General features: G+C 63.0%; 1 protein-coding gene across 3 annotated transcripts; it reads right to left on the bottom strand.

The window, feature by feature from the left end:
* Positions 1 to 41: 41 nt before the first annotated feature.
* On the bottom strand, positions 42 to 27,819 carry FAM163B (family with sequence similarity 163 member B). 3 transcript variants are annotated; one of them, XM_059141601.1, is made up of 4 exons: positions 22,967 to 23,144; positions 22,772 to 22,824; positions 2,708 to 2,823; positions 42 to 2,145 (listed from the first exon to the last, which is right to left on the bottom strand). In XM_059141601.1, exons 3-4 carry the CDS (start codon positions 2,798 to 2,800, stop codon positions 1,747 to 1,749), a joined length of 492 nt encoding a protein of 163 aa, XP_058997584.1. In that variant the 5' UTR covers positions 2,801 to 2,823; positions 22,772 to 22,824; positions 22,967 to 23,144; the 3' UTR covers positions 42 to 1,746. The 3 variants fall into 3 exon arrangements, with proteins under 3 accessions (XP_058997584.1, XP_058997582.1, XP_058997583.1); XM_059141599.1 differs by lacking the exons at positions 22,772 to 22,824; positions 22,967 to 23,144 and adding an exon at positions 27,493 to 27,819; XM_059141600.1 differs by lacking the exons at positions 22,772 to 22,824; positions 22,967 to 23,144 and adding an exon at positions 7,308 to 7,571.

The following is a 27,819-nucleotide window of genomic DNA, read 5'->3' as shown; positions in this document are numbered from 1 at the left end:
CCTGGAGTCCCGGGGGACTGAAGGTGGCGGCAGTGCGGTGGTGCTGGAGATGACTTTTATTGGTTTTCGCTTATCCCAGGGAGCACCCGCTCCCCGCAGGTCCCCTCAGTGCGGCTGCGTGAGCTCACACGGAGGGGTGCTTATCTCATTTCAAGAGGATCTATGAATCTACACAGAGACTAGAGACCAGAGAAGGAAAGAGGAACCCGGAACAGGACCGCTGCAGGGAGTGCCACCTCCCGGGGCTTGCCCCCCACCCCAGCCCACCCCCCAAGCAAATGCACAAAACAAAGTCATGGGGCCCCACAAAGGCGGGGAGCTTGGGCTGTGGGAAAGTTGGGGATGGATTCCACGGGTGTGTCCAGACTGAGGCAGGAGGAGAAAGGAAGAAGGAGAAATAATCCAGAAAGCTAAGAACAGTTCCGTCTTCCCCAGCTCTGCTCACGCCCGACCACTCCACCCTTTGGAGCCTCCGGCAAGAAGCAGGTGCTCAGGCTGCCCACAGCTCAGGGACCCTCAAAGATCAGTTTGCTTTTTAGGAAGGGGCTTAACTGGGGAGCTTGGCCTGTCTCCCAGCAGACAGGGGCGACCCGACCCTGGGGGCTCCGTGGCAGGCCCCAAGAGGACAGGGGGCTCTGGGGCCCTGCTGCAGAGCAGGAAAGGCTGCATCTGGCTGGGTGGGGGAGCTGAGTTCCCCATGACTGGGGCCCCTAAGTTTGGACCATTTTCCTGGGGTGGCCGTTGGGCATTGCTTCCCCAGCCGGAGGGAGCGAGCTGGAGGGTGGGCTCCCAGGGGGACCCTGGCCCTGCTGGGAGGCTGGCGGTGAGTGGGCTCACTGGTCCTCCATGGACCGAGGGCAGGATCACGGGCCTTCCTCCCAGACCCCCCGCTGAGACACAGGGGCTGTGTGGGAGAGCTTGGGGTGTCTCCCCTGGGGACCAGAGCTTGAAGGGCCCCTGGAAGCTGAAACCCAGTGGGTGGGAGGGCCTGTCCCAGGCCTCACGGAGAGATCAGAGGGCTTTCAGGTCCTGATCCTTGCTCTGTCTGCCCAGCCCCCCGGAGCTTCGGACCTGGGCGCGTCCCGAAGGGTGCACGCTCCTGAGGGAGGTGGTCGGCTCGTGGCTTCTTCCTCCCTCTGGGCCTCTCTCTTTCACCAGAAAGCCAGCTGGGGCTGGGAGCGGCCCCTCTAGCTCTTTGAGGGTAGAGGTACCGGCCCAAAGAGAGTCTCAGCAGCCCGGCACTGGGAGCCAGGGGTGCGTGCGTGCGGGGGAGGGAGGCGGAGGCGGCGGCCCCCTCCCAGGACAGGATACTTGGTCTGTACCTGCTTCCGGGCCAGTGGCATTGCGGCTGCCGCCTCCTTGTTGAACAGGTGGGAAGGCCCAGGGACCGGGGGACGGGGTCAGCTTCCCAGGCAGGGATGGCCCCATTCCGGGGCAGGGCAGCCTCACTGTCGGGAGCCTGATGTCTCTGCCCTGGAGCCCTGCCCTGTCCTGCGACCTGCTCACCCGGGAGCCTCGGCTCACCTGTGCCCGCCTGCCCCGGGCTCGCAGCCCCTGCCTCTGGTGGCCACCCGGGTGTTCACTGCGCCTCACCCCTGCCGTGAGCCACCAAGCTCCCCGGTGGCCCCCCGTGGTGACAGAGAGGTGCGGAGGGCTGGCCTGAGCCCTGGTCCCGGCCTGGGGCCAGGCCGGTGTGCCCCGGACACCCCACCATGGTCTGGGGAGCCGTGGGGCGGGCGGCGCGGCTCAGACGTCGGTGCTGACGCTGCGGCTGCGGGAGAAGGCCTCCCGCATGGCCGACAGGCGGCTGGGGTTGAGCGCCTGCAGCCCCCCAAAGCCCCCGGGGGACAGCTCCGCGTCCTCCTGGCCGACGCTCTGGTAGGCCACGCGCTCCCCGCCGTTGCGCACGCCCTCGTCCTCGGGCTCCTGCAGGAAGAAGGTGGGCGGCTCGTAGTGGGAGCAGCTGCGGCAGAGGGCGCGGGCCTGCGGGGTCTTCTGGCTGAAGGAGGTGCAGGCGGCTGGGTAGAGCGCCGGCCCGTTGGTCAGCACGAGGCTGCGGCTGCCGGGCGGCGGGGGCAGGTGCGACACGGCGAAGTCAGGCTCCTCCTCGTCCTCCTGCGGTTCCTCCTTCTTGCGGCAGTGATACTGCGGGCGGAGGCGGGTGAGCTCCGGCCCCCGCCCAGCCCCCACGCGGGGCGGCCACGCTGCGGGGAGCACGCTGCGGGGAGCACGCTCCGGCCAGACCCCCCACCCCACCCCCTCCGTACACGGCAGGAAGGACCTGGCTGGTTTCATCCCCGCAGGAGGCAGGGCAAGGGTCATCGCCATTTTGCCGGTGGGGAAACTGGGGCACAGAGGGCTCAGGCAGCCTGACGGTGGGTGCTGGGTTGGGCTGCCTTGCTCTGCACTCAGGGCTTCCCCTCCCCTTGGGGAGATGTGGAGGGCCCAGGGGCTCACCCGCGCTCCCCTGCTCGGCAGCTGCGTGCCCCTGGCGAAGTGCCTCACCCTCCCTAAGCCTCCTGGCCTCTCCTAGGTGAGGTGCCCCCGGTGGCCCCCATCCTGAGCCCCCAATCTGGGTCCCAGGCCAGGGCCGTCTGCTTTGCCCCTTCTGCAGGACCTGACCCTTCCCCTCTTCCCGGGCCCCAGCCCTCGTGGGTAGGGTAGGGGGCTCCCTCCTCACACCCCCCTCAGCGCCCGGGGGCAGTACCTGGAGCCGACAGTAGCACAGAACGGCGATGATGCAGAGCAGAATCACAGTCGCCAAGATGCCCCCAGTGATGACCACGGTCCCGGCTGTCATCCGCCCCCTTCTCCATCAACAGCCTGCAACACAGGCCACCAGCGCCCCTGGAGCACCCTCGCCAACTCGCGGCCGAAGCAGCCCTCCCCCCTTGGGGAGTCAGGGAGATGGGCTGAACGGGGGGACCTCGAAACCCCAGGGCATCCGCGCGGGAGGGAGGGGCAGGAAGAGACCCAGGCCGGCTCTGCCCTCCCTCTCCGGGCCTGCCCTCCACACCTGGACGGGCCGAGGCTAGCCGCACGCCCCGGCCTGGCTCCCGGGGCTCCCAGAAGATTCCGGGAGGGCGGGCGCCCTCCGGCACTCGGCGTAGCACGCTCTCAGGGAATGGCGCCCTTCCAGCACGGCTCTCCCGAGCTCACGCATTTTTAAATTCACCCAAACACAGTCAAGCTGAACATATGGTTTTGTAACCTAACAGGATCTTCCTTATTTTTGCATATCATTACATCTTCTCCCGCGACATGACTTCTAGGCATAGCCCATCCTGTGACATAACCGATCTGGTTTCTATAAAAATTTTGTGTTGGGGTAAAACGCGTATTGCGGTGGTCCGAGAAAAGATATTCCAAGTAGATGTGTTTCAGTAAGCGCTGTTGTGGCTAAATGCTTAGAAGTGGGCTTTCTAGGCCAAAGGACAAGGCCCTTTGTAAACTCTCCGTCACAGCACAAGTCGCAGACACCCAAACAGGACGGACGTGCGTCCTTGGCCGCGCTCCGGTTAGCCGTTCCGACCGTCCAGCCGGGCGCCGGCGAACCCGGTCTAGAACGAAAGCTCCCTGCGGGGAGCAGTCACGGACGCCGATTCTCACCAGGGCCTGGTCCGAGTTACAAAGGTTTGACGACGGCTTGCAACGTTCCGGGGTGGCGAGCAGGGCTCTCCCGCGAGCCGGCGGTCGCTAGCTCCTACACACCCTGCTCTAATTTGCCGTCGCCTCTCTGCAGGGGTATGGCGTGCGGTGGGGGCGAAGTTAAGGGTAGTACAGGAAATCCCAGAGCGCATCAATTTAGTGCAAAGTCGGGCAGATAAAGACTTAAACAAAAATACCCGGTCTGTGTTCAGCTTCCCTCCATCAGCTCCAAAATGCCTTTCTACAGTGCGTTCAAATCAGGCTCCAGTCCCATTTGGCTTTTTCGACTCTAGAACACGTCCGTTCCCTCCCTCTCCTCGTCCACTCCCCGCCAGGTTGTTTATCGAAGGAACTGGGCCATTTCTCTGACCTGGAGCTGGCTGGGTCTCCTCCAGTGGCCGTGGCCGTGGCCCTCTATTGCTGTTTTGTCCCTACACTGGCTTCCGGTCACATCATCTCCAGGGACTGAGACTCCGTCCCTCTCGTGGTCGTGTCAAGAATAACCAGTGGGTTCAGCTGCTGTGGGCCCAGCTCCTCCACCGGAAAGTTTCGCATCGGCCCCTCCACCTGGTTGAATTAACAGCCTGTGGGGTTGTCCCCGAGACCCATTATTTCATCAGGGACCGCAAAGAGTGACCTTTTGAATACTATGATTCCTTCTGCTTTTCTCAACTCTGGTCCCTAAGGAACTCTCCTCCCTAAGACCTACGTGGTTATCCTAAAACACAGTCTGCAGAGAAAGGCCCGGAAGTTCAGTTCTGTATCAGTTTTCACAACATGTTGGGTCCCCGAGAGCTGTGTGATAGTTTCCTAATATCACTGTGATCTCGTGGATTTTTATATATTGAATGTACTTTTTGGGTGTTCAAAGGATCCCAGTGGGATTGTGGGTTTGGAGGCCCCTCCATGTTCACTCCTATGTCATTTGGATGGGACCCCCCCAATCCTTGATAATAGTTGACTTTTAGGCTTGTAGGTTCCAGCTCATCTTAACTTCGGGACCTACGGTTCCTCTGCCACAGCTGGGGTCTCTTAGTGGGAAGGGGTTTGTAGAGAACATAGTCTGAGCACTCGGGGTGTTAGCTGCCCCTGGGTTTTTATTGGTTCTAGGCTTTTTCAGATACCAGAGCCAGGGAAGGAATGGATACACACACACACACACACACACACACACACACACACATATACATGTATACATATATATGTTTTAGGAAGAGGAAAATAAAACATAAGTCTATGTTGACTTTATTCCTTATTTATTTTGCCCTGCTATATACAATAATTTTGAAATAACATCACCAGTATTTTTACTAGCACGTCTACTGAATGCAACACGATACTTACTGTGTTCCCTTTTTTGTTCTTACCCCCAAGGGGTGGATGGTAAAAAGACTATCTCAAAGTCACTTGAAATAATTCCTAGGATGGCTTTTCCAACTCGATACTCAGACTCACTTATTCCAGTGAGTTCTTAGGTTTTTTCCCCTTAATCGATATAGTCTCTGCCTTGTAATGGTAGAGAACATTTGGGTCCAAAGTCAAAAGCATAAAACCAGGTGCATTCGGAGAGGTCACCCTTCCTGGCTGCCCCCTGATCTGTCCCAGAAGGAACAATTTTACTTAGTTCTAGGTTTACCACCCATGGCTTCTTTCTAAAAATACAAGCGAATATACCTTTCTTTCCTTCTCTTAAGCCAGAAGGGCATTCGGCAGATACTTCCCGCCCCTTCGCCGCCTCCCCAGGCCGCCCATCCCTGCATGGACCACATGCGCCCTGGTCACACGGAGCACCCCCAGGGACCCCTGCGGAGCCTGGCTGCTTTTCTGGGCTCCGTTGTGCTCTGTAGCGTGGGGGAGCTGAGCTTCCTGAGCCAGGCTCTATGGGGCACCGTTCCCATTATTTCCTCCTTTTTACGGTCACAGGAACGTGCAACGAAGAGCTTTGTGGCGTGCGCGTTTCTAAAGTTTTTGGATAAACCTTGCCAAAGACTTGCTGGAATCTGGGCCCATTTTTCCCCCTTCCAGGAATGTGTGAGATTTGACATGGGATTTTCATTCGGAGACTCAAGATCTGAGCAGTTGGTGCATGGGAAGGGAGGGCCCGGGCCCCTGCCCGGGGCAACCGTGGAGGGAGGGGTCCAGCAAGGGGGAAAGGGCAGGGGTTTCCCTGCAGACTCTCCGGTGAGCTGGGGAGGGGCCCAGCACCCCGTCCACAGATGGCGGGGAGCACAGCCCTGCACTGACGTGGAGAGTGGGCTGGGCTGGGAACCCAGACTCTGGACAGACAGACAGACAGACAGTAAGGCAGATCTGGACAGACGCAAAGTGATGACACAACGAGACCCAGACTCACAGACAAACTCAGACAGAGGTGCGGACAGGGCCCAAGCCAGGAAGACAGAGTGCAGGCCACAGCAGACAAAGCAGGAGCCCCGGGGACCCCCGCACTCCTGAGCACCCTGCCGGGCAGCTCCCACCCGCCTTGGCCCCCCAGCGGGCGGAGGCCAGCTGGCCTGCTGGCCCTGCCAAGGGTGCAAGCCGACCTGGGGCCGGATCCAGGGAGCTGGGTGTGCAGGCGAGGCGGCTGGCGGGGGGAGGCTGTGTGGGGGCCAGGCCTGCTGTCCAGATGCATTTCATGCTTTTCCCTGAGGTGAGGCAAAGCAGAGCCGACAGCCGCTGGCCCGACTCCCCTGCACCCTGCCCTCCTCTGGGGCTCTCAGGGCACCACAGGCCTCCTCATCCTGGCCCCGAAGGGGCCAGGAAGCGGCAGGGGAATGGACCCCAGGCGGCCCTCCCTAGTGTCCGTGGCGCCGTAGGAGGGCCGAGCGGGCCCTGGCACCCTGACTTTGCAGACGTGAGGTGAGGTTCGGAGATGAGCGGCGCCATTTCCCGCGGCCCAGCCAAGCCCCAGCACCCCGCCCAGGTGGGCTGGGGCGCACCATTCCGGCCCACCACCCCGAATCCGGGGCCTCCCAAAGGGCCCTGGCCTCTGCACCGTCCTGCCCAGCACTTGCCAGGTGGGACCCCCGGGAGACCCCGCGGGTGTGGTGGTTCCCACACCCATACGTTTGAAGATGAGCAAACCAGGGCTGCCGGGGGCCAGCGCTAGTCGTTCCGGGGCCCGGGCAGAGGTCAGACCGGCCGCAGCATCACGTTTTGGGGCTGAGCCGGGCCCCCATTGCACCCCACCGTGCGAAGCCCTGCAGCCCGCGGGTTTCCAGGCGCTACCCAGCCCCGCTCTCCTCTCCAAGCCTGGTCCTGGGCCGTGTGTTTGTATCCTGCCTGCCCGCCCTCTGACCGTGACTCGCCGGGGTCGCCGTGGACGTGTGTCCCAGGCTGAGCCAGTCCTTCTCTCTCCCCCAAGAAACGGGCCCGGGACCCAGCCCTGCCCTGTCCCTGCCGGTCATCCAACCCAAGGCAGAGAGACAGGTGCCCTCAGCCACGCACGCAGGCCGCCCGAGGAGCTGGCCCTGGCTGGGGGGAGCGGAAGCGCGTGGTGCCCAGAGACGGCCCGGCCGCGGCCCCGACCGGCAGAAGTGCGACTCCGTCCCCGCATGCGCACAGTGACTCTCTGTGTGACCGTGTCACCTTGCCTAAGTTTCTGTTCTTTATGTCCCAGAAGATGATTTCGCTCCTGCTTGGTCACTGAGGGCACTTACTCAGCTCGCAAGAGTCAAGAGATGCCGCGCAGGGATTGAAGCTCTGCTGGGCAGTCCAGCGTCCCCAGGCCCCGGCACCCCGCAGACGCCCTACAGCCAGCCTGGCTCCCCCCTGCTAGTTGTGCCTCCGTTCTCGCCTGGCCCGGCGGTGACGTCAAAGGTCCCACCAGGGCCAGCGTCCTGCGCCCGGATCGCTACCGGTAACACACGTGTCCCTCCCCAGCTCTAACTGCTCTGTCAGGTCTGGGAGGACGTTGGGGGAGTGGCCGTGGTGGCCACAGGGCCCCTCTCCAGCATCTGAGATCCCGGAGGCCCCTTGCTCGGCCTGGCTCTCGGGGTCCCTCCAGCGGCAAGCAGCCTGCTGGCGTGATGGGAAGGGTGCCGACCCAGGCCGGGCGCCCAGGGCTGTCAGCAGCCACGGCTCCAACACCAGGGCCACGTCCAGCTGGAGCGTCTCCGTCTCGCTCTGCAGATACACGCATGCCGAGGGCAGCAACACCCGCGGCGGGCGCCAGTCCCGGGGCCAGGCCCAGCCAGCAGACGCGCACACGGCTGGCGGGTCTGCCTCAGCCCGCGCCTGTCATCCGTCCACAGCTAACTCCAAACACCCCCTCTGAGGGACATGGCCTCCCTCGGGCCCACCCTCCTGCCACCCTCTGTCCTGGTGGTGTCCATCCCCAGGACGCCCTTCCAAGACCCAGAGCATGCTGCCACCTCCTCCAGGAAGTCTTCTTGAATTTCTCAATCCTGGGAATGCCAGGGCTGGGATGTCCCACTCCTCTACTTCGTGGTGGAGGCTGGGGACAGGGAGGCCGAGGCCAGCGACGGGGAGTGGGTGTGGCTCATCCATGACCTCACACGTGCGTCAGTGGAAGAAGGGCTGTCAGACGCGTGCTTCTCCGACACCATGGGGACGAGCCCGAGAAGCCCTCATCCTGCCCAACACGGGGGTGGAGGCAAGTGAGGAAAGTCCTGCCATGTACTTGCTGGTCACCCTGGGTCAGAGGCCCTGGGCCTCAGTTTCCTTATCCTGTAATGAGGGTATGCCCGGGTTTAGAGGCCAATTTCTGCAGCTCTGGACGTGAAACATCTAAGTTTGTGTCTCTAACCAGCCCAGCCTGCCGGGGGCTGGGGCGATGGACACGCAGGGCAGACGCTGAGGATTGCGAAGGTAAAACAGCGTCAGCCATGGGTCGGGGCCGTACAGCAAGACGGCATCCCCCAGGGCGGGCAGAGCAGAGAGCTGTGGGCTCATCGGGTGATGCTTCCCCGGGAGCCTGGAGGAGATCAGGCTGTCCCGGTGGCCCCTGGGCACCTCTGTCCTGAGCATGGCAATGCTGAGGGCCCAGGAGACCAATGGAGAGCTCTGGGGGTCAGGGCTGCTGACAGGTGGCCTGCCCTGGGGTGACCCCAGGGGGCTCCCTGGAAGGAGGGGCTGGCTGGGCTGCCGGAGGAAGGGGATGGCTGTGGTGGTGGTGGTGGGGGGTGGCGGATAGCAAAGCAAAGGCGGAGCAGAGAGGTGCTGGCAGACCCAGGGCCAGCCTGGTGGACTTCCTCCCCTAAAGTCTTCACCATCCTGCCGGCAGAGACGGTTTGGCTGGGATCGCGCTGAATTGTTCATCTGCCCCTTGGGACCATAAATGGTTTTAAAGCTTTATAAACAGCTTTGCTTCCCTGTCCCCACCCTCAGTTTTTACAGGGACCGGCTGTGAGATGGGGCCCGCCTGTGTGCCCCCGCCCCCACCCCTGGCGTCTGGGGAGGGGGCTGGGCCGGAGAGCCAGCGGCTTTAGGAGCTCTGGTTGTCTCCGGAGCAGGAAGACCCGATGGGCTGGTGTCAGGGCTGGTTTGCAGGAAACACCTGGTGGCCCAGCCAGACGCCAGCCTCCACCTGCCTCTCCCCACGGAACCCCCTCCCCACAACCACCTTCCTCTGGCAGAAGACCCCCGGGCGGCTGCCATCTGGACCACACGTCCTGCACCAAGTTTCAGACTCCTGTTTTCCTGTTCCTCTCGCCCCGTCCCCCTGCCAACTCCCCCCACCCCCAGCCCCAACCCGTGCAGGGTCATGAAAGCTTCTGTCCACTGCATTCACCTTAGATGCCCGGTGCTCCTTTAGGAGCCAAAGAGAAGCCGAGCCCGGCACCCTTGAGCCCCAGCCGGGCCTCTGGCTCTTCTCCACCAGCGACTTCCAAACCCACCAGGTACCAGAACGTGGGGGCGCCTGGGACACACGTGGATGCCCGGGCCTCCCTGAGTCTGTAGGGGGCCCTTGGCATCGGCTTGTGGGACCAGCAGCCCTTCCAGCCAAGCGATGAGGTCGCCACTCGCTTCCAGATGGGGAAACCGAGGCCGGGGGAGCCCAGCAGAGGGTCCTGCCTCCCTGCAGGCCTCGCCCTGTCCCGCTGTCTCGTCAAGGGCTTATGGAGCGCCGGCCCGCCTTTTCCTGCACAAACACGTCTGTCTGGTTACAAAAGCGCTCCTGCTACCTGGAAGCCCAGGGGCCCCGTGGTCCTGCGCGAGAGCGGCCGCCGAGTTCCTGTCTAGACCTCCTCCACATTTGTTCCTAATTTCACGCTCCGCGGGCTCCCGGATTCCTGTGTTTGGTAATGAATAGACAGGGCAGTTCTCAGCGGCTCTGCGGCTGGTCTCAGAGATACTCTCCAGAGCCTGGCTTGGCTGGGCCGGGTCGGGCTGGCGGCGGGGCCTGGAGGCCTGGAGGCCTGGAGGGGTGCTTCCCCAGACCACAGCCCACCTGGTGCCGGGCCCAGAGAATATCCATGTGGTGGGGGGGTGGGCACGGGGTGGGGGTTGCCTAGAGCCACCATGCGCGGCTGGGGAGCGGGTGCCCTGGGCTGGCCTGCCACACGCCGTGGGCACCTTGAAGGACTGCCATGAGGGGCACAAGGCACTGGCCATATCTGGGGTCCACAGGCTTCCAGAAGTTGTCCCTGCTGGAGAGCCCCCCACCAGGGTCAGCACTGGGGAGCAGGACCTTGCCTGGGGTTCCTGGTCTGTCCCCACCACCCAGCCCAGAGCGCACAGCAGGTGCTCAATGCTCAGAGGAACTTTGAGTGAGCGCAGGGGGGTGGTGAGTGGGCCGGGGGGTGGTGGTGAGGGGGTGAGGGGGGCTGGGAGCTCTCGGGGAACGAGGGGAACTTCCAGGACAGACCCAGGCAGAGCCAGGAGCCCTGGGCAGTAGGACGAGGCGGGAGACCCATCCAGCTCCTTCTTCCCCTCGACGCCCCCCCCACCCCGCACGGCTGCCCCACCGCGCTCCCCAGGCCACGTGGGAAGCGGGGAGCACATGCATCTCTTTGCAAAGTGACCCCACGCACACAGTCCGGGGGCAGACCGCTGCTGGAGAAACGAAGCCTCCCCCTGAGCAGCGACGTCTGGTCCCTGTGTCCCATCCGGGCGTCCCCGGATGCTGCTGAGGCTGCGGAGGCGAGGCCGTGTGCTGCAGGGAGAGCACTGAGTGGCCACCCCAGGCCCTGGGTGGCTCGGGGGCCTGAGCCGCGGCCAGGAATCTGGAGGGAGTTGCTCCGGGGGCCGCACTGGCACCGGCCAGGCGCTCAGCCTCCCCACTGCCTGGGAAAGAGGGCACCCCCAGCCTGGGGGCCTTCCTGCCTCCTCTGGCACGGTCCCCAGGCAGTCGCTATCTCCTTCCTCAGGAACTTTTGGGAAGGCCCTCCTGGCCTCTGTCATGGAGCCCTGCCAAAGCCACCCAGATCCTCCTGGTCCTTTGGGGTACCTTTGGGGCATGCAAACCTGCCAGTGGAAGCCTGGGGCCCTTTCACGAGCTAGGCTATCACACTCACAGCCTCCAGAGCCTGATCAAGATTAACAAGTCCGAGCTGTCCCGTTCCCGTCGGTCCCAGAGCCCCCACCTTAGCACAGTGTCCTGCCGGGCCAGAGGAGGGGACACTCGGGGTGCATGGGGGGTCCTATGGGGATCAGGCTCAGGGGCATATGTTGCTGTCCCCTCTCTGTGCAGAGGAGGCTTACCCAGAGTCACCCTGGACATCTGGCACAGAACCAGGGTTGGGCACAGGTCAGCGGCCCTGAACTGCCTCCTTGGGCCCCAGAGTAGTTGGGGGTGGTGGGGGGGAGGAGGCAAGGCACCCACTGTCTGATGCTGAGCTCCGCCATGTCCGGCCCTGGGGTCCCAGCCACCCCCAGACCTCTCCTGCCTGACCTCCCGTGGTCTGGAAGACGTACGTGCGTCTGTGCCAATCGATGCTCACGGTTCGGGCCCAAGCAACTCCAGTGCAGCAAAGACATTGGCCCGTCAGCAGAGAGGCTGCCCAGGGGTCCCCTCCGCCCATGCTGCCCTGCTGGGCTTCCTCAACCTGTCTGGACAGGCCACCGCTTCCCTCACACACTCTGGGTGGCTCCCAGGTACCCACATGAGAAAGAAGCACATGGTCCCGTCCTGTGCCTGGCGGGACGCGACCCTCTGCGCCAACATCTCAGTCCCTCGCAGTCCGGGCAGGTTCACCCTCACCCCATTTTACAGACCAGGACACAGAGCCAGAGCCGTGCACAGGGGTCACGTGGTTCGGAGTGGGGGAGCAGGGGGTAAACCTGGCTGTGCTGCCCCAAAACTGGTGTCTTGTCGTTCCCTCCTCCTGGCCGCCCGCTCCAGCTTGCCCAAAGGTGGGAGGGTCAGGACAGGCTGTGTTCCTTCCTTGCCCCACTGGACTCCGAGCACCGTGAAGGCAAGACCCCGGTTGGCCACGTGTCCCTCGCCCTGTCACCAGGGGTCAGCACAGCGCGAGGATACAGCGAGGGCTCCGAGATAAGTGGGATTGGAATGGGGTTGGGACCGGGGGCAAGCCCCCACTGACCAGGCTCTGAACTTGGGAGGGCAGAGGTGGGGTCTCGCCACAGCGGCCCCTGCCTCCCGCACCTGCCTGCCCCCCACCCCTGTGTCTCCCGGGCAGGTGGGAAGGGTGAGCCTCTGCTCCGCTGTTGCTGGGCTGCCTTTTTCTCTCCTTTAACAGTAACAGTGGGTAGAACCTGGGTTTGCAAAACCCCTTCTGCTGGTTGACTTAAACGTCGCTTACTGCTTTCAGCTCCTCGTCCGAGCACAGAGCGCGGCTCCTGGGCCAGGTCAGAGCGTGGGAGGCGCAGGGACGGACCCGGCCGGGACTTCCATTTATTAAACACACGCCGCGTCCCAGCGCTGAGCGGAAGGCACTGCCTCGAAGTGTCCCTTAACCCTCACAGGCACTCACCGCCCAGGCCCCATGCGTGTCCCCATGCGAAGACAGGGACGCGGAGACACAGAGATCACGGTGCGCCGGGGTCTGGACCCGAGGATGAAGCACGGGCAGGATCTGATTCCAGGCCTTTGCCCATTCCTGCGGCCCGGCTCCTGCGGTCTGATGAAACCCTAATGACATTTGGGAAAACCCTCGTGGCCTCAGCCTGGCAGAACGGAGCAAGCGGGGCTCGGGGATGCTCTGCTGGGGTGCACCTGTCCCACGGGACCCCTGCAGGCCGCCGGCCGTACCCCTGGGCGGCACAGCTGCCCAGAGCAAGGAAGCAGACATCCGGGCAGGGCCCAATAGTGGGTCCCCGGTGTATGGGCCTTTCTGCCGGAGGCCCACTGGCTCCACGCCCCGCGGCTGCTGTCCCGGGGGAAGGACAGTGACATGTGGGAACACCCCAGAGACTGGGGATCGCTAAGGCACCCGGGGGGGGCAGTCAACCACACCGAAGGAAGCAATCATTGTATCCCTGACCCCAGCGTCATCTAGTACGTGTCCGAGGCCGACCCCGACCATTGAGGACTCCTGTCTGCTGGAGCAGCACCTGTGGGTTTGGGGCAAGAGAGGACCCTGGACCTTTCGGTCACCGTGCAGACCTGCTGGGACCCCGAGAGAGGCCCCAGCTCTGAGCTTCTCTTGCCCCCTCTCCTGCCTCAAGGCAGAGGCTCAGCCTGGGTCCCCCGTGGCAAGGGCTCCAAGAAGCGCAGGACTAGTGCAAGGGCCTTGGCCCTGCCGGGGCTTCGGGGTCTCCCTGCTCGGTGAGGGAGGGTGCGGTGGGGCGGGACAGCATCGCCCACGGCTCCCAGCACCGGACACTCTCAGCTCCGGCCCCTGCCGCCTCCATTCCTCGTTTAGGACGGGATGCTTGGCCTTGGGCCGCTGCGACATGCACCCCCCTTCAGCCCAGCTCCCCGCCAAGCGCCAGCCCCTCGGGGGCCCCAGCAAATCGGAGATCTTCACCTGGGTCGCACCCACCGTCACCGGGGGGCTCAGCACCACTGGGTTCCCCTGGAAGGTACGGCTCAGAGCCCCGGGTGTGTCAGGGGCCGCGGAGCACAGGTGGGGCAGCCGTCCTCCATGATGACCCCTGCCCGCCCCGGAGAGCAAGTCTGGACCGGATGTCCCCAGTTCCTCTGAATAAAGCCCACACTCGGCTGGGCCAGCCCCGACCCCCACCTTGGCCTCAGGATGGGGACCGCGCCATGGATACATATGCTGGTCCCAGGTCTGTCCCTACCCTATGGTCTCTAGGCTTGGGACGCCCCCGGGACCACTGCTCACTGCCTCCCAGGTGGCTAAGAACTTCTGGTCCTTTGGGACCGCGCTCGGGTCCTGCCTTCTGCAGGAAGCTTTTGCTCCCTCTTCCATAGGCCTGGCCCGTCTTCTGCATCGAGCTCGGTGAGGGATACGCCACTGGCCTCCCCTTGACGCGCGGGCCCTGGCGAGCAGCAGGAACTGCATATGTGCCTGTGGAGTGAGTCACCAGCCAAGACCGCGCTCCTGGGAGCTGAACGCCGGGGCAAGGGGGGAGGGGACATTGGGGCCGTGGGTGAATTTCGGGGGAGAAGCCCAAACCAGCTATGGAGGGGCTCCTGTGTAGGGACAAGGGGAGCCTGGAGACTGCGGAGACCCTGACACCATTAGTTTCTGCCCCCTGCTCTGGCTGTGTGCCCCGGGGGAAAGCCCGCGGCTCCTGGAGAGCTGAGAACGCTGACACCTGCGTTTGCGGCACTGGGTAGGGGAAGGCGCGCCTCACCCCATTCAGGCCTCCTCCTCATCCCTGGGGTTCACAGATGAGAGGACGGGGGTCATGGACACGGTGTCCCCGGCCCAAGGGCACCTGCGCACGGCTGGTGGGAGGCAGAACTGGGGGTCGGGTCTGGTCGTGGGGGGCTTTTTCAGAAAGGCTGGCTGCCTTGGGCATCTCAAGGGTCGGACAAGCAACTGGTCCATCACTGGCAGCCGTAGGGGTCCTGCAGCCCTTGGCCCCTGTCCCCTGCAGGGGCGGTGGGTATCTGCAAGCAGTTCAGGGCAGAGCATCAGCAATCAGGAGGGCTTCCAGGAGGAGGCAGGGTGTGGGGTGGGGAGCCAGCTCCCTGTCACAGAGAGCCCAGCTCTCATAGAACAGAAAACCGACTTCTCTGACCCCAGCTTCTGCCCTCCAACCTGGCAGCCTGCGGACCATCAGCTCCTGAACCTGCCTCCGGGCCTATAACTCCTTCCCTCAGACGCCCAGTGTCACCCGGGAAGCTGGTGAGCCCAGAAGCCCGGCCCCGGCCAGACCTACGGATCAGGAGCCCGGGCTTTAATGAGGGCCCCAGGGCAGCGACAGACTGACCCCAGGCTGTACATCAGGACCACCCAGGCAGCCCACCGCCCAGCCCCAACTGAGCCCAAATATGGGAGCATCCCCGGGGGTGGCCCAGGACCAGGTCTGTTGGGTCAGGAAGGCGGACACCCGTGAATGCCCTGAGCCACCTGCCATGCTGGGAGCGCTGCCCCCCAGGGGTCCGGGCAGCACTGGGAGTGCCCCCTCCCCGGGAGCCCAGGAGGGGCTGGGCCCTGATTTTTGCTCCCCCGCGTGGCCCTCCCTGGTCCAGGAGCTCCGGGTAGCTGTCTCCATTCTGTGGGGCTGGACACCCCCATCACGGCGAAGCCCTGCTCTGCGGCCCAGGTGAGACCCCCGGCTCCGCTTGACCGACCTCCCTCAAGTCCTGCCCCGTGGCTCCAGAGACACCTGCCGCCTCCATCATGCCCTCTGGCGCCCCCTCACCCAGGCCGCCCTCCGCATCTCATCTGAGCCCCCGTGGCTGTTCTGTTAGGGAGCCCTCGCCACTGCCACCCGAGGCCCGGCTCGGATGCCTCCTCCTCCAGGCAGCCTGCACTCATGCCAGTGGGGTGGGCCTCTCCCCCTACTCCCGGTGCGCCTGGGAGCCGGAGAGACCTGGGTGTGAATCCGGACTCTCCTCCTTCGTGGCAGGGTCTCTCGTCTTTAAAACCGGACGTTCACGCGGGTCTCCAGCCCCACGTCCTCGCTCTCCCTCAGCCCCGTTCTGCATCCTCTGACGTCCGGCTGTGCCAAGCGTGGCAGTGACCGGGACCAGGGAGCAAGACTGTCAGGACAGATGTGCACACGCGACCCGGAGCTTTAAATGCTGCCGGGGTCCGCAGGGGACGGCGGCTTTGATGGAGCCCGCACCGACCTGCTGTCCTTTTCTCTCTGTTCGGAAGCCTGTGGCTTCTCTGTTCTCAGGCTGCGGGCTCTGGGGCCCAGGTGCCTCAGCACCCAGCTCAGGGTCGGGAGAGCCCGGGGCACTTTGAAGAGTCTACTAACAGGTATTATCTTGATGATTTTTTAACGAGACAAGGCCCCACACGCAGACGGCGCTGGGTTATCTTCCTGCTGTGTCTCAGAGCCGTGGTTTTCCTCCGCGGGCACCCCCACGCTCCAGCCAAGTAGCCCCCCCAGAACCCAGGCCTGCGCATGACTCTCCTGGTCCAGGCCCCAAACATCTGGGTGTTCCCGGCCCTCCGAGCTTGTCCCTGGGTTCCTTCCTCACCGTGGCATTTGCTGTCCCTGCCCTGCCTTGGAAACCCGCCTGGCTAGAGGATCGTTCCCTGGGCCTCCCAACCACACGCTACATGGTCTTGCCTCTGGGACTCTGGCGGTATTCCATGGGCCCTGAACTCCCTTCCAGTTCTGCTTATTAAAATCTCTGGCTATCAGTTGGCACGCTCCTTGAGCAAGCCTTTCCTGCCCTCCAGATCCTGGGTATGGCTCTCTCTTCTGGGATCTACTAGCATTACTGTCTATACTATGTCCTTGGCATTTATAGCTTATCAACAATTCAACAGCAAATATTTATTAAGCTCCTGTTGCGTCCTGGTTTCTGCTCTGGATCCCTGCATTTGAAACAGGAAGTGCAAAGGCCCAGAGACAGAAAAAGCAAGGTGGGCTCCGGGAGCTGGTGCATCAGAAGTCGCATGGTGCCAGGGTGGGTGGTCGGCGGGGTCTGTCTGCCCACGAACAGCCTTCACGGAGCCCTTCTGCCTGCTGCAGTTCGGTGTCTTTTCCTTCCTGAAGTGCTTTCTAGATTGTCCATCCTCACCTTGGGAGATGCACCAAGCCTACCTGAGGTCAGAGAGAGAGCCCTCGGAAAGGATTCTAGAGAACACTGCTCACGGCCACACGGGTCCAGGAATAGTTCCTGCTCCCAGTTCTTAGAGGAGAAGTTTGTAACACAGAGGGGCCGGACCGAGGGATGCTGAGAAAAAAAAAAAAAAAAAAAAAGCCAGAGCAGGAAGAATCAAACCATTTCCAAATAACAGCCACAGCCCAGAACGGGGCTGGCAGACAGGCACAGGGTGAAACTGGCCACGTGCGGCATCCAGTGGAAAGTGACCTGGCATGCGAGGAAGCCCACAGAACAGTCCATAATAAGGAGGAACGTCAGTCCCTCAGGACCAACCCGGCAATGGCACAGGCGACGGGCTTAGGAGGCAGGACGTTAAAATAGCTCTGGCGGCGGTCACTGCCGTGGTCCGAACTCGGGAGGAGGAACTGGGTGCATCAGGTAGAAACACAGGTGACACTGGACAGAACCAAACCAAGTTTTCAGAGATTATAAAAAGCCTCGCCCCCCAACGACAAACACACCGGATGGGATTAACGTCAGATTAGATGCCACGGAGGAGGCGGGCTTGGGGACGCGGCGCAGGGACAGACCCTGGGCGAGGGAGCAGGGCTGCGGGAGGTGAGGGGCGGGCCCGCGGGACCCGCACCCCCACGGGGAGGTGCGCGGACAGACGGCCCGTGAGCAGAAACGCCGGCTGGAACTCAGGTCCGAAACCCTCCACGCACCAGAAACACCCGGGGCACGAGGGGCCGCTCTGAGCAAACTGTCAGGACCGGCGGCGATGTGGACATCGAAGGAAGACTAGAACCCTGAGCGACAGAGGGGGGCAGCGCGCGGACGTCCTGGCGAGGGTGGTGGGGCCAGGAGACAGCAGGCGGCAGCGGTGAAGCCGGGAAAACGCACCGACCCGGAATCTTCGATACAGCAAAGATCTTTCCGAAATTACGGCGAAATAAAGAGCAGCATGAGGACCTCTCTTCCTCCTGGCTCCCAAGTCCTGGGGGCAGGGTCACAGCCCGGCTCCTGGCCAGGGCACGCCCTCTGGGTCTATTGCTGGAAGATTCTTAATTTCTCATTGCGTCTGGGTCTCTCGCGGTCCAGCCTGAGCGCGGGCCGGGGAGTCGTGGGGGAAAGACTCTGTTCACGGGGGACTGCGTGGAATCAGGCTTGTTTCAGGTAAGCCCAGGTGAGGAAGCAGCAGCCCTCTGAGGGCTCCCTCTGCAGGGGACCCCAATGTCCCAGCCCCACAGCGTGGGCACAGGAGGCGAGAGGCACGTTCTGTAGGACGACCTGTGCCATGTAGTCACCTCCCCTATCCCCACAGGAGTGTAAGAGCCAAAAGGACATCCGCATAAGGTCTTTGAAAACAATAAACCAGACACACACACACACACACACACACACGTGCTCTGGCGGTTCACAAGGTTCCCGCGGTTTCCACGGGCGCCGTCAGTAAGCTGCGTGCACCGAGGGAAGGAAGTCAGCTCTGCTTAACCCAACAGGCCGGGCGCCGGGACCTGGCCGGTGGCGGGAGAGAGGGAGCAAGCTGGAGGGTCCGCGCTCTCCCGCGCTCTCCCGCGCACCCCGTGATCCCTGCCCCCTGAGTCTGGACCGCTGCCTGCTGTTTAAGACGAATTTTCAGGAGCAGCATCAACTCCGAACACAGCCCTGTGAGTTAGGAAGACAAAAGTCCTCATCCTGATTCACAGGGGGGTCCCCCAGGGAAGGGGGTCGGCGGGGCGAACGGCTGGGCTGTGGCCGCACTTGTCCAACTCCCAGGGCTCCCTCCTGTGTCACCACCGCGGCGACCCTGTGCCTGTTAGCTGCCCTGACATTCCTGCCGCAGCCAGGCCGGCCCAGAGCCGATGGTAGGGGGCACGGCCACCTCCTTGTCCCAGGGCGTGCACATGTGCGTATAGATCGTTAACCTTAAGAACATGAGAGCTGGTGACTGTCTTAGCAAAGCGTGTGCTCCTGCATATACGTATGCAGCACGCAACGGCCGCTCGGACTGACCGATGTTTGTGCTGTCGCTTGCACATGTTGAATTGCAGTTCTCGCTGTGCTTGGATAAATACACGCGTGTGCATGTGTGTACACGGCACGTGTGCATAGGCACATGTGTGTGAACAACAGAGGAGCTCAGGCAAAGGTGGGCGAGTGACCTGGAGGTCCCAGAGGGACTGGCCGGACAGTGTAGCAGCTGGGGGATGCGCTGTGGGCTCCACTGCCCCCTGGGCACCCCCCGGGAGTTCGGATGCCATCCACGGGACCCGGAGCCTACCAGGGAGACCCCTGGATCCCTGCCTTTGTCTGAGGTCAGCGCAGCTCATTCAAGGCAGGACCCCCACCCCCGCCTTGGTTCTGAGGCTCAAGGCAGGGTCTTGAGCCGGGTGGGGAGCCAAAGGCCTGCTGGAGCCTGGGAGGCCAAGCCGAGGAGACGGCAGGGCAGTCCCAGACACCGAGAGCCGTGCGGCCGGGCGGGTCGGAACACCTGAATGATGGCACTTGCAGTCTAAGGGTCCCCCGCTTTCCCCCTTAGACTGGGACTTTGGACGTGACCTGGTCTAAGCACCTGTGCAATGAACCCCGACGGAGATCTCCCCCTGGAAACCGCAGTTCATCCAAGACGGCCAAGCCGAGTGGCTGGACACACCCTCGGGGAGGGGAGGGGGGCAGCACCGCCTCTGGCTCCGGGCCACATTCCAGGGGTCTCGTCAAGTTCTCTCAAGTACAAGCCACGAGGGCCCCCAGGGGGCCCACCTGTGCACGGCTGTCCTGGCGGCCTCGGGGGGGGGGCGGCGGCGGTCAACCCTCCGCCCAGCACCCACCCCCTCCGTTCATCTGACGCAGGTGGGCCCTGGGCCCGGAGCACACACCCACCTGTGTCCCCTCCACGGGGCTCTATTGCTACCAGTAAGTCAGCGGCTCCGCTGGAAACTTCTGGGGGCCGCTCTGCCACTGCAGCAGTCTTGGGTGGCCCGGGCTCCAGCAAAGACCCTGCCTGCAGCAATCTGTTTCATATCAACTTCCCTCCGTAAGAAAACTGGGCTCAGCCATTTCTCAGGGAGTGTAGGCGTGTTGTTGAAAGAGTGCGTCGCACAGATTAAGTGGTGGGTTTTTTTTTGTTTTGTTTTTCTTTTCTTTTTTGTTAAACCAGCAGTTGTTGTCAGTGAAAAATGGCAGCATTAACCCCAGAGGCCTGGCCGGGAGCTGAGGCCTGACCGAGGGAGACCCGCCAGCCCCAGGATGGCCCCCACCAGGACATTCCTGCTGCTGGAAAATGCCAGGCGCTGCCCGGAGGAGACCTGCTGACGCCCCGTGGGTCAGCCGGCCGTGCTCCCGCCACGGGCGCTTACGTCCATTTCTGGAACATTCTGAGTCCCTTCCTCGCTGAGGAGGCTCTGCGTGTTTGGAGGGCGCTCCTGATGGGAAAAGAGATGTCGTCTGGGGCTATAAAGGTGGGGGGGGTCTCGGTCCAGGGGGAGGCCAGGCAGAAGCCGCTCTAGCCCCTGGCAGGCGAGGAGGGGGCTCAGAACAGCACAAAACTTCCAGCTGTCCAACAATTATCTACCGAGTGCTCCTATCTCTGTGCCAGGGGCTCGGCTCACAGGCGGACAGCACCAATAGGTGCCCCCCCCCACCGGAGGCTCCTCGTCTCGGGTGCAGGGGGAGACGAGTCGGGAAGCCCCACAGAGCCAGCGGAACAGCGGGTCCAAAGGTGCGTGCCATGGGCTGACCTCAGGGAAGGTGACGAGGGGTCAGGGACTAGACCCTGAAGCGTGCCAGGGCTGCCGGGACCCACACTAGCCAGGAGAGGTGGTCCAGGCCGAGAGGGCAGGAAGCAGGAGGACCCCAAGGGAGGAAGGTTCTGGGCGTGTTCCAGAGCGAGCAGTGAGCCGACAGGTTGGGGGCTAGCAGGGCTGAGGCAGGCAGGTCCCTCTGGGCCGCGGCTGGGGTCTGGGCTCTGCCCTCGGCTGGGACTGGACGGAAACAGGGTACTGACTCCCTGCTGCGCACGACAGCGGGGAACCTGAGATCCACCCGGGGAGCCATGCAACGGGCTCTGCTGCCCCCCGTGCCCAGAGACCCCAGCATCTAGCACTGGGTTCCTTCCATCACTCTCCTACGGGGTGACGAGGAACCCTCACATCCACCCCTGCGGGACGGGCACAAACGTCCTGTCTCTACGGACCAGGAAAGCAGGACGCAGAGCGGCTCAGCAATGCCTCTCGGCTCACCAGCTGGGGGGAGCCTGCGCTGGGAGCTGGGCTGAGCTGGGGGTCCTAACCCCCTGTGCCCGTCCGAACAACCTGTGGGTTCGGCAGCCTTCTGGCCGCGCCCCCTGCTCCCACCCCTCCCTCTTGCCCTGCCCCCAGGTCTCACGGCCAGTGGTGGGGAGAATTCTGGAGAGGGGGGGACTCAGGGAAAAACAAGACAGCCTGTGACAATAAGACCTACCACGGAAGTGATTATGTAAGACGCTGCACCGTAAACCCAAAATTTCTTTTTTGAAATAGAAATCTGTTTGGTAATTAGAGGAAATGCTCGTGTGGGAAGTTTCACGAAGGTAAAATTAAAGTTGACTGTATTTTTAATTTTGTAAATGGGTTCGCACTGAGCCAGGAGCCTTCTGTATAATGAATGTTTTAACCAAACAAACTCCAAACACAGGTAAATACCAGAAGCTCGCAAATTGACAAGGTTACGAAGAAGTTGCTGTTTTTCTGCAAAACACGAGACTTTTTCGCTGTCTTCTTTCGAACCAAAATTGGTTCGTCATATCCCAGAATGAGCCCTCACAAAGCCATTGCTGGTTTCACAAAGTGTCCAGGGGGAGACTCTGATTGCAACAGACACACAGGTCGCGGCCCTAAATGTGGGTCCTTCCTGAGCCAGTGGGGTCTGTTGGGCTCTGGGAGCGGTGGGGGTGGGGTGGGGTGGGTGGGGAGTGTCCTGCCGAGAGAGGGCGTCTGGACGAGGCACTTGCCTTGAAATCTGAGACATGAGCATCGTTGCTTTAGGAAGGCTCCGGAAGGTAAAGAGGACGTCCATTTGCCAACAACAAATGGAAGAATCGGACAACAGGGAGTAAGTGTGACGTTCAGACACGGCGAGGTGAGCCCCACCCCCAACGCAAATGTCAGGGACTCAGTAAAGATGCTCCCCGGCCTCCACCCATGCCCTGGGACACACACTCCGGAGCTCCCAGCAGCCCCCGTTCCCGCTCCCAACAGTCCGGCAAAATAACCCCAGCCAACGCTAGGGGGACGCACGGGCGCCAAGCACAAAGCCAAAGCCAGGCTGGCGCTTTGGAGCTGAGGCCATAAGGAGGGGTCTCCCGCTCTGCCTTGGGTCCCTCCCTCGTCGGCAGCACCGGGAAGGTGCCGAGCCTTTTCGAGCCGAGAGGCCAGATAATGAGGAAAGGCGACCTCAGTCATAACAGATTTGAGGCTCAGAGCCGATGAGACCACGGGGAAGTGGCCAGCTGGACCCCCACCCTCGTAGGGGGCGGATTGCTGGAGAATCTTCTGTGAGTCACTGATTACCAGCCCAGGTCAACAGACCTGCGTCCCACATCCCAGTGATGGCAGAAATGCCCCACCTCCCCAGCACCCCCTCCTCCTCCCTGCCGGCTTAGCTCAAGTTCCACCTCCAGGAAGCCCTCCCTGACTGCTCCGTCTGGCCCATGGGGTATCTTCCTCGGAATCTGGGGTGCCTGCTGCCGCACACCCATGTTACAATCCATCAAGAACTTCCGGAGCCCTGCTGTCCCGTTCTGTTCACAAGCGCACACCCCCTCAGGCCCCTTCTGCCGCCAGTTCCTCTCCTGTTGGGCTCACACCCGGGATCAAGTGAATAATGCCATCCAGCACACGCGAAAACCCGGCGAACCACAGGCCGGCCCGCTAACGTGGGGCCCGGCGAACCCCGAGAAGGTGGGTGTGACGCCGGAGAGGGTCTGGATCGGCCGCTAAAACGGCAAGGGAGGGACACACGCAGAGGAGCCCCCGGAAGACGCGGGGAGGGGGTGCTGGCACGCAATCGACTAACCTGCCCAGCGCAGGTCGGGGGCATGGTCACCGCGGGGACGCCGGCAGCGTTTCCTTCGTGAAAAAACAAGGAATGCAGGGTTTGATTTTTTTCTTTTTGAGCTGGCATAAATGGATTTTATCTAAAAATCCCTTTAGTGTATTAAAACGTGCTCCAGATCAGCTGGAGACGTGGTGGCTTGGAGGAGACTGTCACCTGCGGCAGCTTTCTGCAGGTGGCGTTGGTTTTCTGTTTCGGTGAGCAGCGTGTTTTCCAGAACAGTGTGTCTCAAACTTCACTGAGCACAGAAATCGCCCGGGGAGCCTGCTAGGGCAGAAGGTCCGGAGGGGGTCTGAGAGTCTGTGCCCAGCCAGCTCCCGGGGACGCCGACGCTGCTGCGGATGGTAGCCACACCGGGGTAGCACGGCTCCGAGTGCCGGCTCCAATGGGACGCACCACAAAGTGCTCCGGAGGACGATTAACAACAGGGGCGAGGGGAATAAGCGGGGGGGGGGGGGGGGGGGGCTGTTCTCCGAGGATCCAGGCCAGCAGAGGGCCCCACTGGCCAGCACCAGCCTGGGGGCGCCCTGAAGGGCCACCTCTGCCATTGCTGTTGCTTTGCAGAAACTGTGGATCTGGTCGGGAAGAAGCCAGAGCCAGGTGGTAGACGGCGAGCCAGGGCGACCCCGAGGCTGCTCCACGGCCCCGCCAGGAAACAAGCGCCGGGCGGGGCTCCCCTGGGGGTGGACCAGGCCTGGATGAGAGGTTTCTGCGGGCATGCAGCATGCCCGGACCACCCTCCCCAGTCGGCCCGCGGAGTCCTGATCTGGCGAACGCTAGGTGGTAGATGTTAATATCATCACTGCAGAACCCAAGGCCCAGAGAGGCTAAGTCACTTCCCCAGGGACACACAGCTTGGGGAGAAACATAGCTCTGGCCAGCCCCAGTGGCCACTGCTCTCACCCACTCCACCACTCTACCAACCTGTTCTCGTGGCCAGGGAAGGTGGCAGACGAGGCTGCAGCCATGGGAGCCTGGCCAGCCTCCATGGGGGCCTCCCGACCGGCCCAGGCTCCTCCCACCTCTGCCACCTGGGAAAGCTGAGCACAGGGGTCTAGTGACCGGCTGGGCACGACCTGGGTCCCCGCCCCTGAAAGCCCCCCGAGGCAGGCAGGCCATGTGCAGAGAACAGGCCGTACCACCGAGCCAGGCTGTGCCGGGCACTTCTGACGCTGCTGCTGGAACACAACAGCCCCCTCGGGGGTCCGGGACCCCACCCCGCGCAGAACGGTGCTCTAAGGACACTATTGGCTCAGTCCCCAGCCCCTCCCACCACCCAGTGCTCATCCAAGCGCCTCTGCCTGGGTTAGATGGTTGTGGCTTCCCACTTCTCACGCTCCCGGTCCGGGCCGACGTCGCTTCGCTCCCAACTGGAGGCAGGGGTCCCCTCCAGAGATTTCTCGCCTCCAGCCTCGCCCTCCCCAAGCAAGCCCTCACACCGCAGCCCACGAACGTTCTCTCGAGGCCGGACCTGGCCGTGTCCCTCGCAGGCTCGCGATGTCTGCGGTTTCTGGGGACCCTCTGAAGAGAGCCACCCCCAGAGCAGGGCTTCCAAGCCTTGCCTGCTCTAACCTCCTCCTCACTCCCCGGCTCCAGAGGCCCCAGGCCCCTCACCAGGATGATTTCTTTCATCCTGCAAGGCCCCCTGGGAAGTAGGGGCCACAGTCCCATTTCAGAGAGCGGCCCAGGAAACAGCAACGCCAGACTCAGAGATGAACCCCAGTGCGAGTTCAGGGCTCTTGCCGCAGCCTAGTCTCACCCGGGGACAAGGTGGCCCCTAGAATTCCTCCTCAGACAGCCCCCGGCCAGGCGGGCTGGGCCGAGCCTGGGGGAGGAATCCCCAGCTTGAGCCTGTTCTGGGGGGGGAACCTCATTCCCAAAGGAACAAAGAGCTCTGAAACGAGAGACCAGCGCGCCCGCAGCCGCGAGCCGGTGGAGGGAGAGGGGCCGGCAAACACGGGAGGGGCCGGGCTTGTCAAATCCCCTCTGGAGCAAATCCAAAGGGATCGGGACACCACAAGGAAAACCAGTGCCAGGAGGAGAGCAGAGCCAAGCTGAGAAGCCCGTCGTCCTGGCCTCCGCGGAGCAGACTGTGGGAAGGCTCGGGGCATCCAACACCTCGGGCAGGCCCAGTTTCTCAGTGGCCGCCGTGTGCTGTGGGGGAAGCCAGGGGACCCTCAGTTCTGCACACGAGGAGGCTGAGCGATCTGCCCAAGTTAGCCCCAGATCCACTGTCCACCCCTCCCCCAACAAAGTGCCTCTTACTGACGGACAGACACAGACTTGCTTACTGGGGAGACAGTGGCAGGGCCAGGAGCTCCGGGGAGGACAGGACAGGGGCCCTGTGGCCACTGGGCCTTGCCTCTTGCCTGGAGGCAGACACAATCGACAGACAGGTACTAGTTCTCTCCCGCAGCCCCGCCTGCTCCCTCACCCGTCCTGAGCTCCGCCATTACGCCTCACGGGATCTCACTGCCTCACTCTGTAGAGCAGGCCTGGAGGCCTCCCTGTGGGAGGCGGGTCCCTGCTGTGTAGCCTCCGGCAGGCCGGGCCATATGGCTCCCCCAGCACCAGCACCAGCGCTCAGCGATGTAGAGCCGGCGCCCAAACAGGCAAGGCTGGGGGGACCGCTGGAGTGGGGGCCTCGGACTCAGGTCGGCCCCGAGAGTTCAAGACCCTCTGAGCTCCCTCGATCCTGCAGCTCCTCCCAGCCTCACCGCTCGGTCCAGGGCTCTGAAGAACAGAGTGGTAACGGCTCATCAGGGACATAACACAAGCCACTCCGTCATTTCACAGCTGACACTGTGAGGGAGAGTGACTTGTCCAAGGTCATCTGGAAAGGTGGACGGAACTGGGCAGCTCGGTCTTGGCTCCTCCGGCTGTGCCCACCCTTTTCCCCGAGCGTCCTTACTCACGTTTGACGATTGTGCCGCGTAAGGGAACTTGAAGCCTTGGAGGCTGCGAGGCGCTCTGTGGTAGGCGCCCCCCTCGCTCCCCTGGAGAGGCCAGGCTGGAGAAGCTGCGACACTTCTGCAGGCCAGGCTCTCGGCAGAGAGTGGCAGTGAGTGCTAGAAAGACCAGCCGATGCTCCCCAGAGCTCCCCGCGCACCCATCCCCGGCACCCCTGGGCGCGGAGGCTGAGAGAGCCTGCAGGTCCTTCCCAAACCATGCAGGAGGCCAACTCCAGGCCTTCCGAGTGAGTCCCGACCAGTGAGCCCACTGGGAACTCGAGTGGCAGGGAGACCAGAAGTCGGGGGGGACCCAGGGCACAAGGATCACCCTGTTTTTTTCACCCTGTCATGCAGGTGCCCCACATCCAGTCATATGGAAAGATGAACAAACCCCACATTGCCTGAGCCCCAGCCTGGGGAGCAAGACGCATCTGTCACAAGTTCCCAGCTCCCGAGCTCCCGAGGAAGCTTGTGGTAAGTGCACAAAAGGCCAGAGTCAACCCCTCCCCTGGGCCCAGGGAGGGCCGGCACCACCTGCTTTGGGAAGAAGAGCTCTGGTCACCGAGGCTCTCTCCTCAGTGCCGCTGGCAGAAGGGGGATGGAGGCTCTCCTAGCAAGTGGGAAATTGCTGGGTTTGGACGTTCTCATGCTGTCTGGAAACGCCCCCCCCCCTCCCCGCCCCGACCGAGAGCCTGTCCTGGCGTGAGCAGAGAGGAATGCTGGGGGGGGGGGCTGGCAGACTGTCCCCGTGGGCTCTCCGGAGGCTCTCCGGAGGTCCGGCGTCCTGAGGAATGTGAAAACAAGGCAGGCAGGGGCTGAGACCTCTGGAACACTCCCTTATCCTCGAGAAGGGTCAGTGAACTTGACCTTTGAGATTCTTGTCACTGAGTCATGGGCGCTGGCCTGAGATGTACCCTGGCAGGACCATTAGTGGCCACGTGGCCCTTGGCTTTGGGAGCACTGGACACGGGTGCGACGAGGTGGCAGAGCCGGCAGGGTGGACAGGCAATCTCTCTCGGGTCTTTGGGGTTTGGAAGGTCTTTTTATTCCTGGCTAGGAAAACGCAGACGCCAGTCTGAGACTCCTCTCCCACATTCAGCTGAGATTTCAAACAGGCAAAGGTGCGTGTGAGGCCAGTGGCGGTGACAGACGATGGGGGTTTCAGGTCAGCTGTACCATTTACTGGCTGTGTGACCTTGGACAAGGGACCAGATTTCCCTGAGCCTCAGTTTTCCCATCTGTCAAATAGGGCCAATGCCCCTTTCTCACGGGTGTTGGGTGAATTGCATGAATGATTACTCGCAGGTCGGGTGCCCGGCAGGTGTCTGGTAGAAGGCAAAGCCTCAGCAAATGGAAGGTCTTAGTTCCCGGCAGCAGAAAGAATGGGGCCCGGCTCCTCTTGGAAACTTTCTCTCCCCGATTTCCTTCATGGCCAGGCCAAGACAGAGCCCAGGCGTCCCTTGACACAGTGGGTCCCCCGCCTCCCTCGGGCCCTCGCTGCCCACCTGGGTCCCCGTTCACGGTCCACAGCCACCTCCCCGGGGGCGGGGGCGCACTTCCAGGGCAGATGGAGATGGGACAGGTGGTGTGGCGGGGCCGCTGCAGGGGGCAGGGGCCTGGCTCCAGGCTGCTGCAGGGGGTGTTCCAGCCCAGGTGGGCACCAGTCGGGGCTTCCCTTCCTGCGTCCTTGGCGTCCTGAGCCCCCGCGCCCCGCGACCGCTCGGCTCTTACCTTGAACCATGGGAACGGCGCTGCCCCGGCCGGCCGAGGACTTGGGCGCACGTGACGGGGCGGTCCGGCGTCCGTCCCGGGCAGGGCGCAGCTACCGGCGGCCGCTCCTGCCCAGGCCACGGGCTGCGGCGCCTGCTGGGGCAGGGCGGGCGAGACTGGCGCTGGGGAGGCCCGGAGGCCCGCGGGAGACGACTGCGTGCCGGGGCGGGAGCCCCCTGCCAGCTCCGGCTGCGGCCGCGGCGGCTCGGGACGCGCAGGCTGGCTCCTTGCGAGCGGCACGCGCGGCTCCCTCCTAGTCCCCGGCGCGGGGCGCGCGCTGGCGGGAGG

This window comes from Mustela lutreola, chromosome 12, assembly GCF_030435805.1.
Source record: "Mustela lutreola isolate mMusLut2 chromosome 12, mMusLut2.pri, whole genome shotgun sequence".
Taxonomy (NCBI): domain Eukaryota; kingdom Metazoa; phylum Chordata; class Mammalia; order Carnivora; family Mustelidae; genus Mustela; species Mustela lutreola.
The sequence above is the reverse complement of the archived record's forward strand: the minus strand, read 5'-3'. Positions and strand labels throughout refer to the sequence as shown.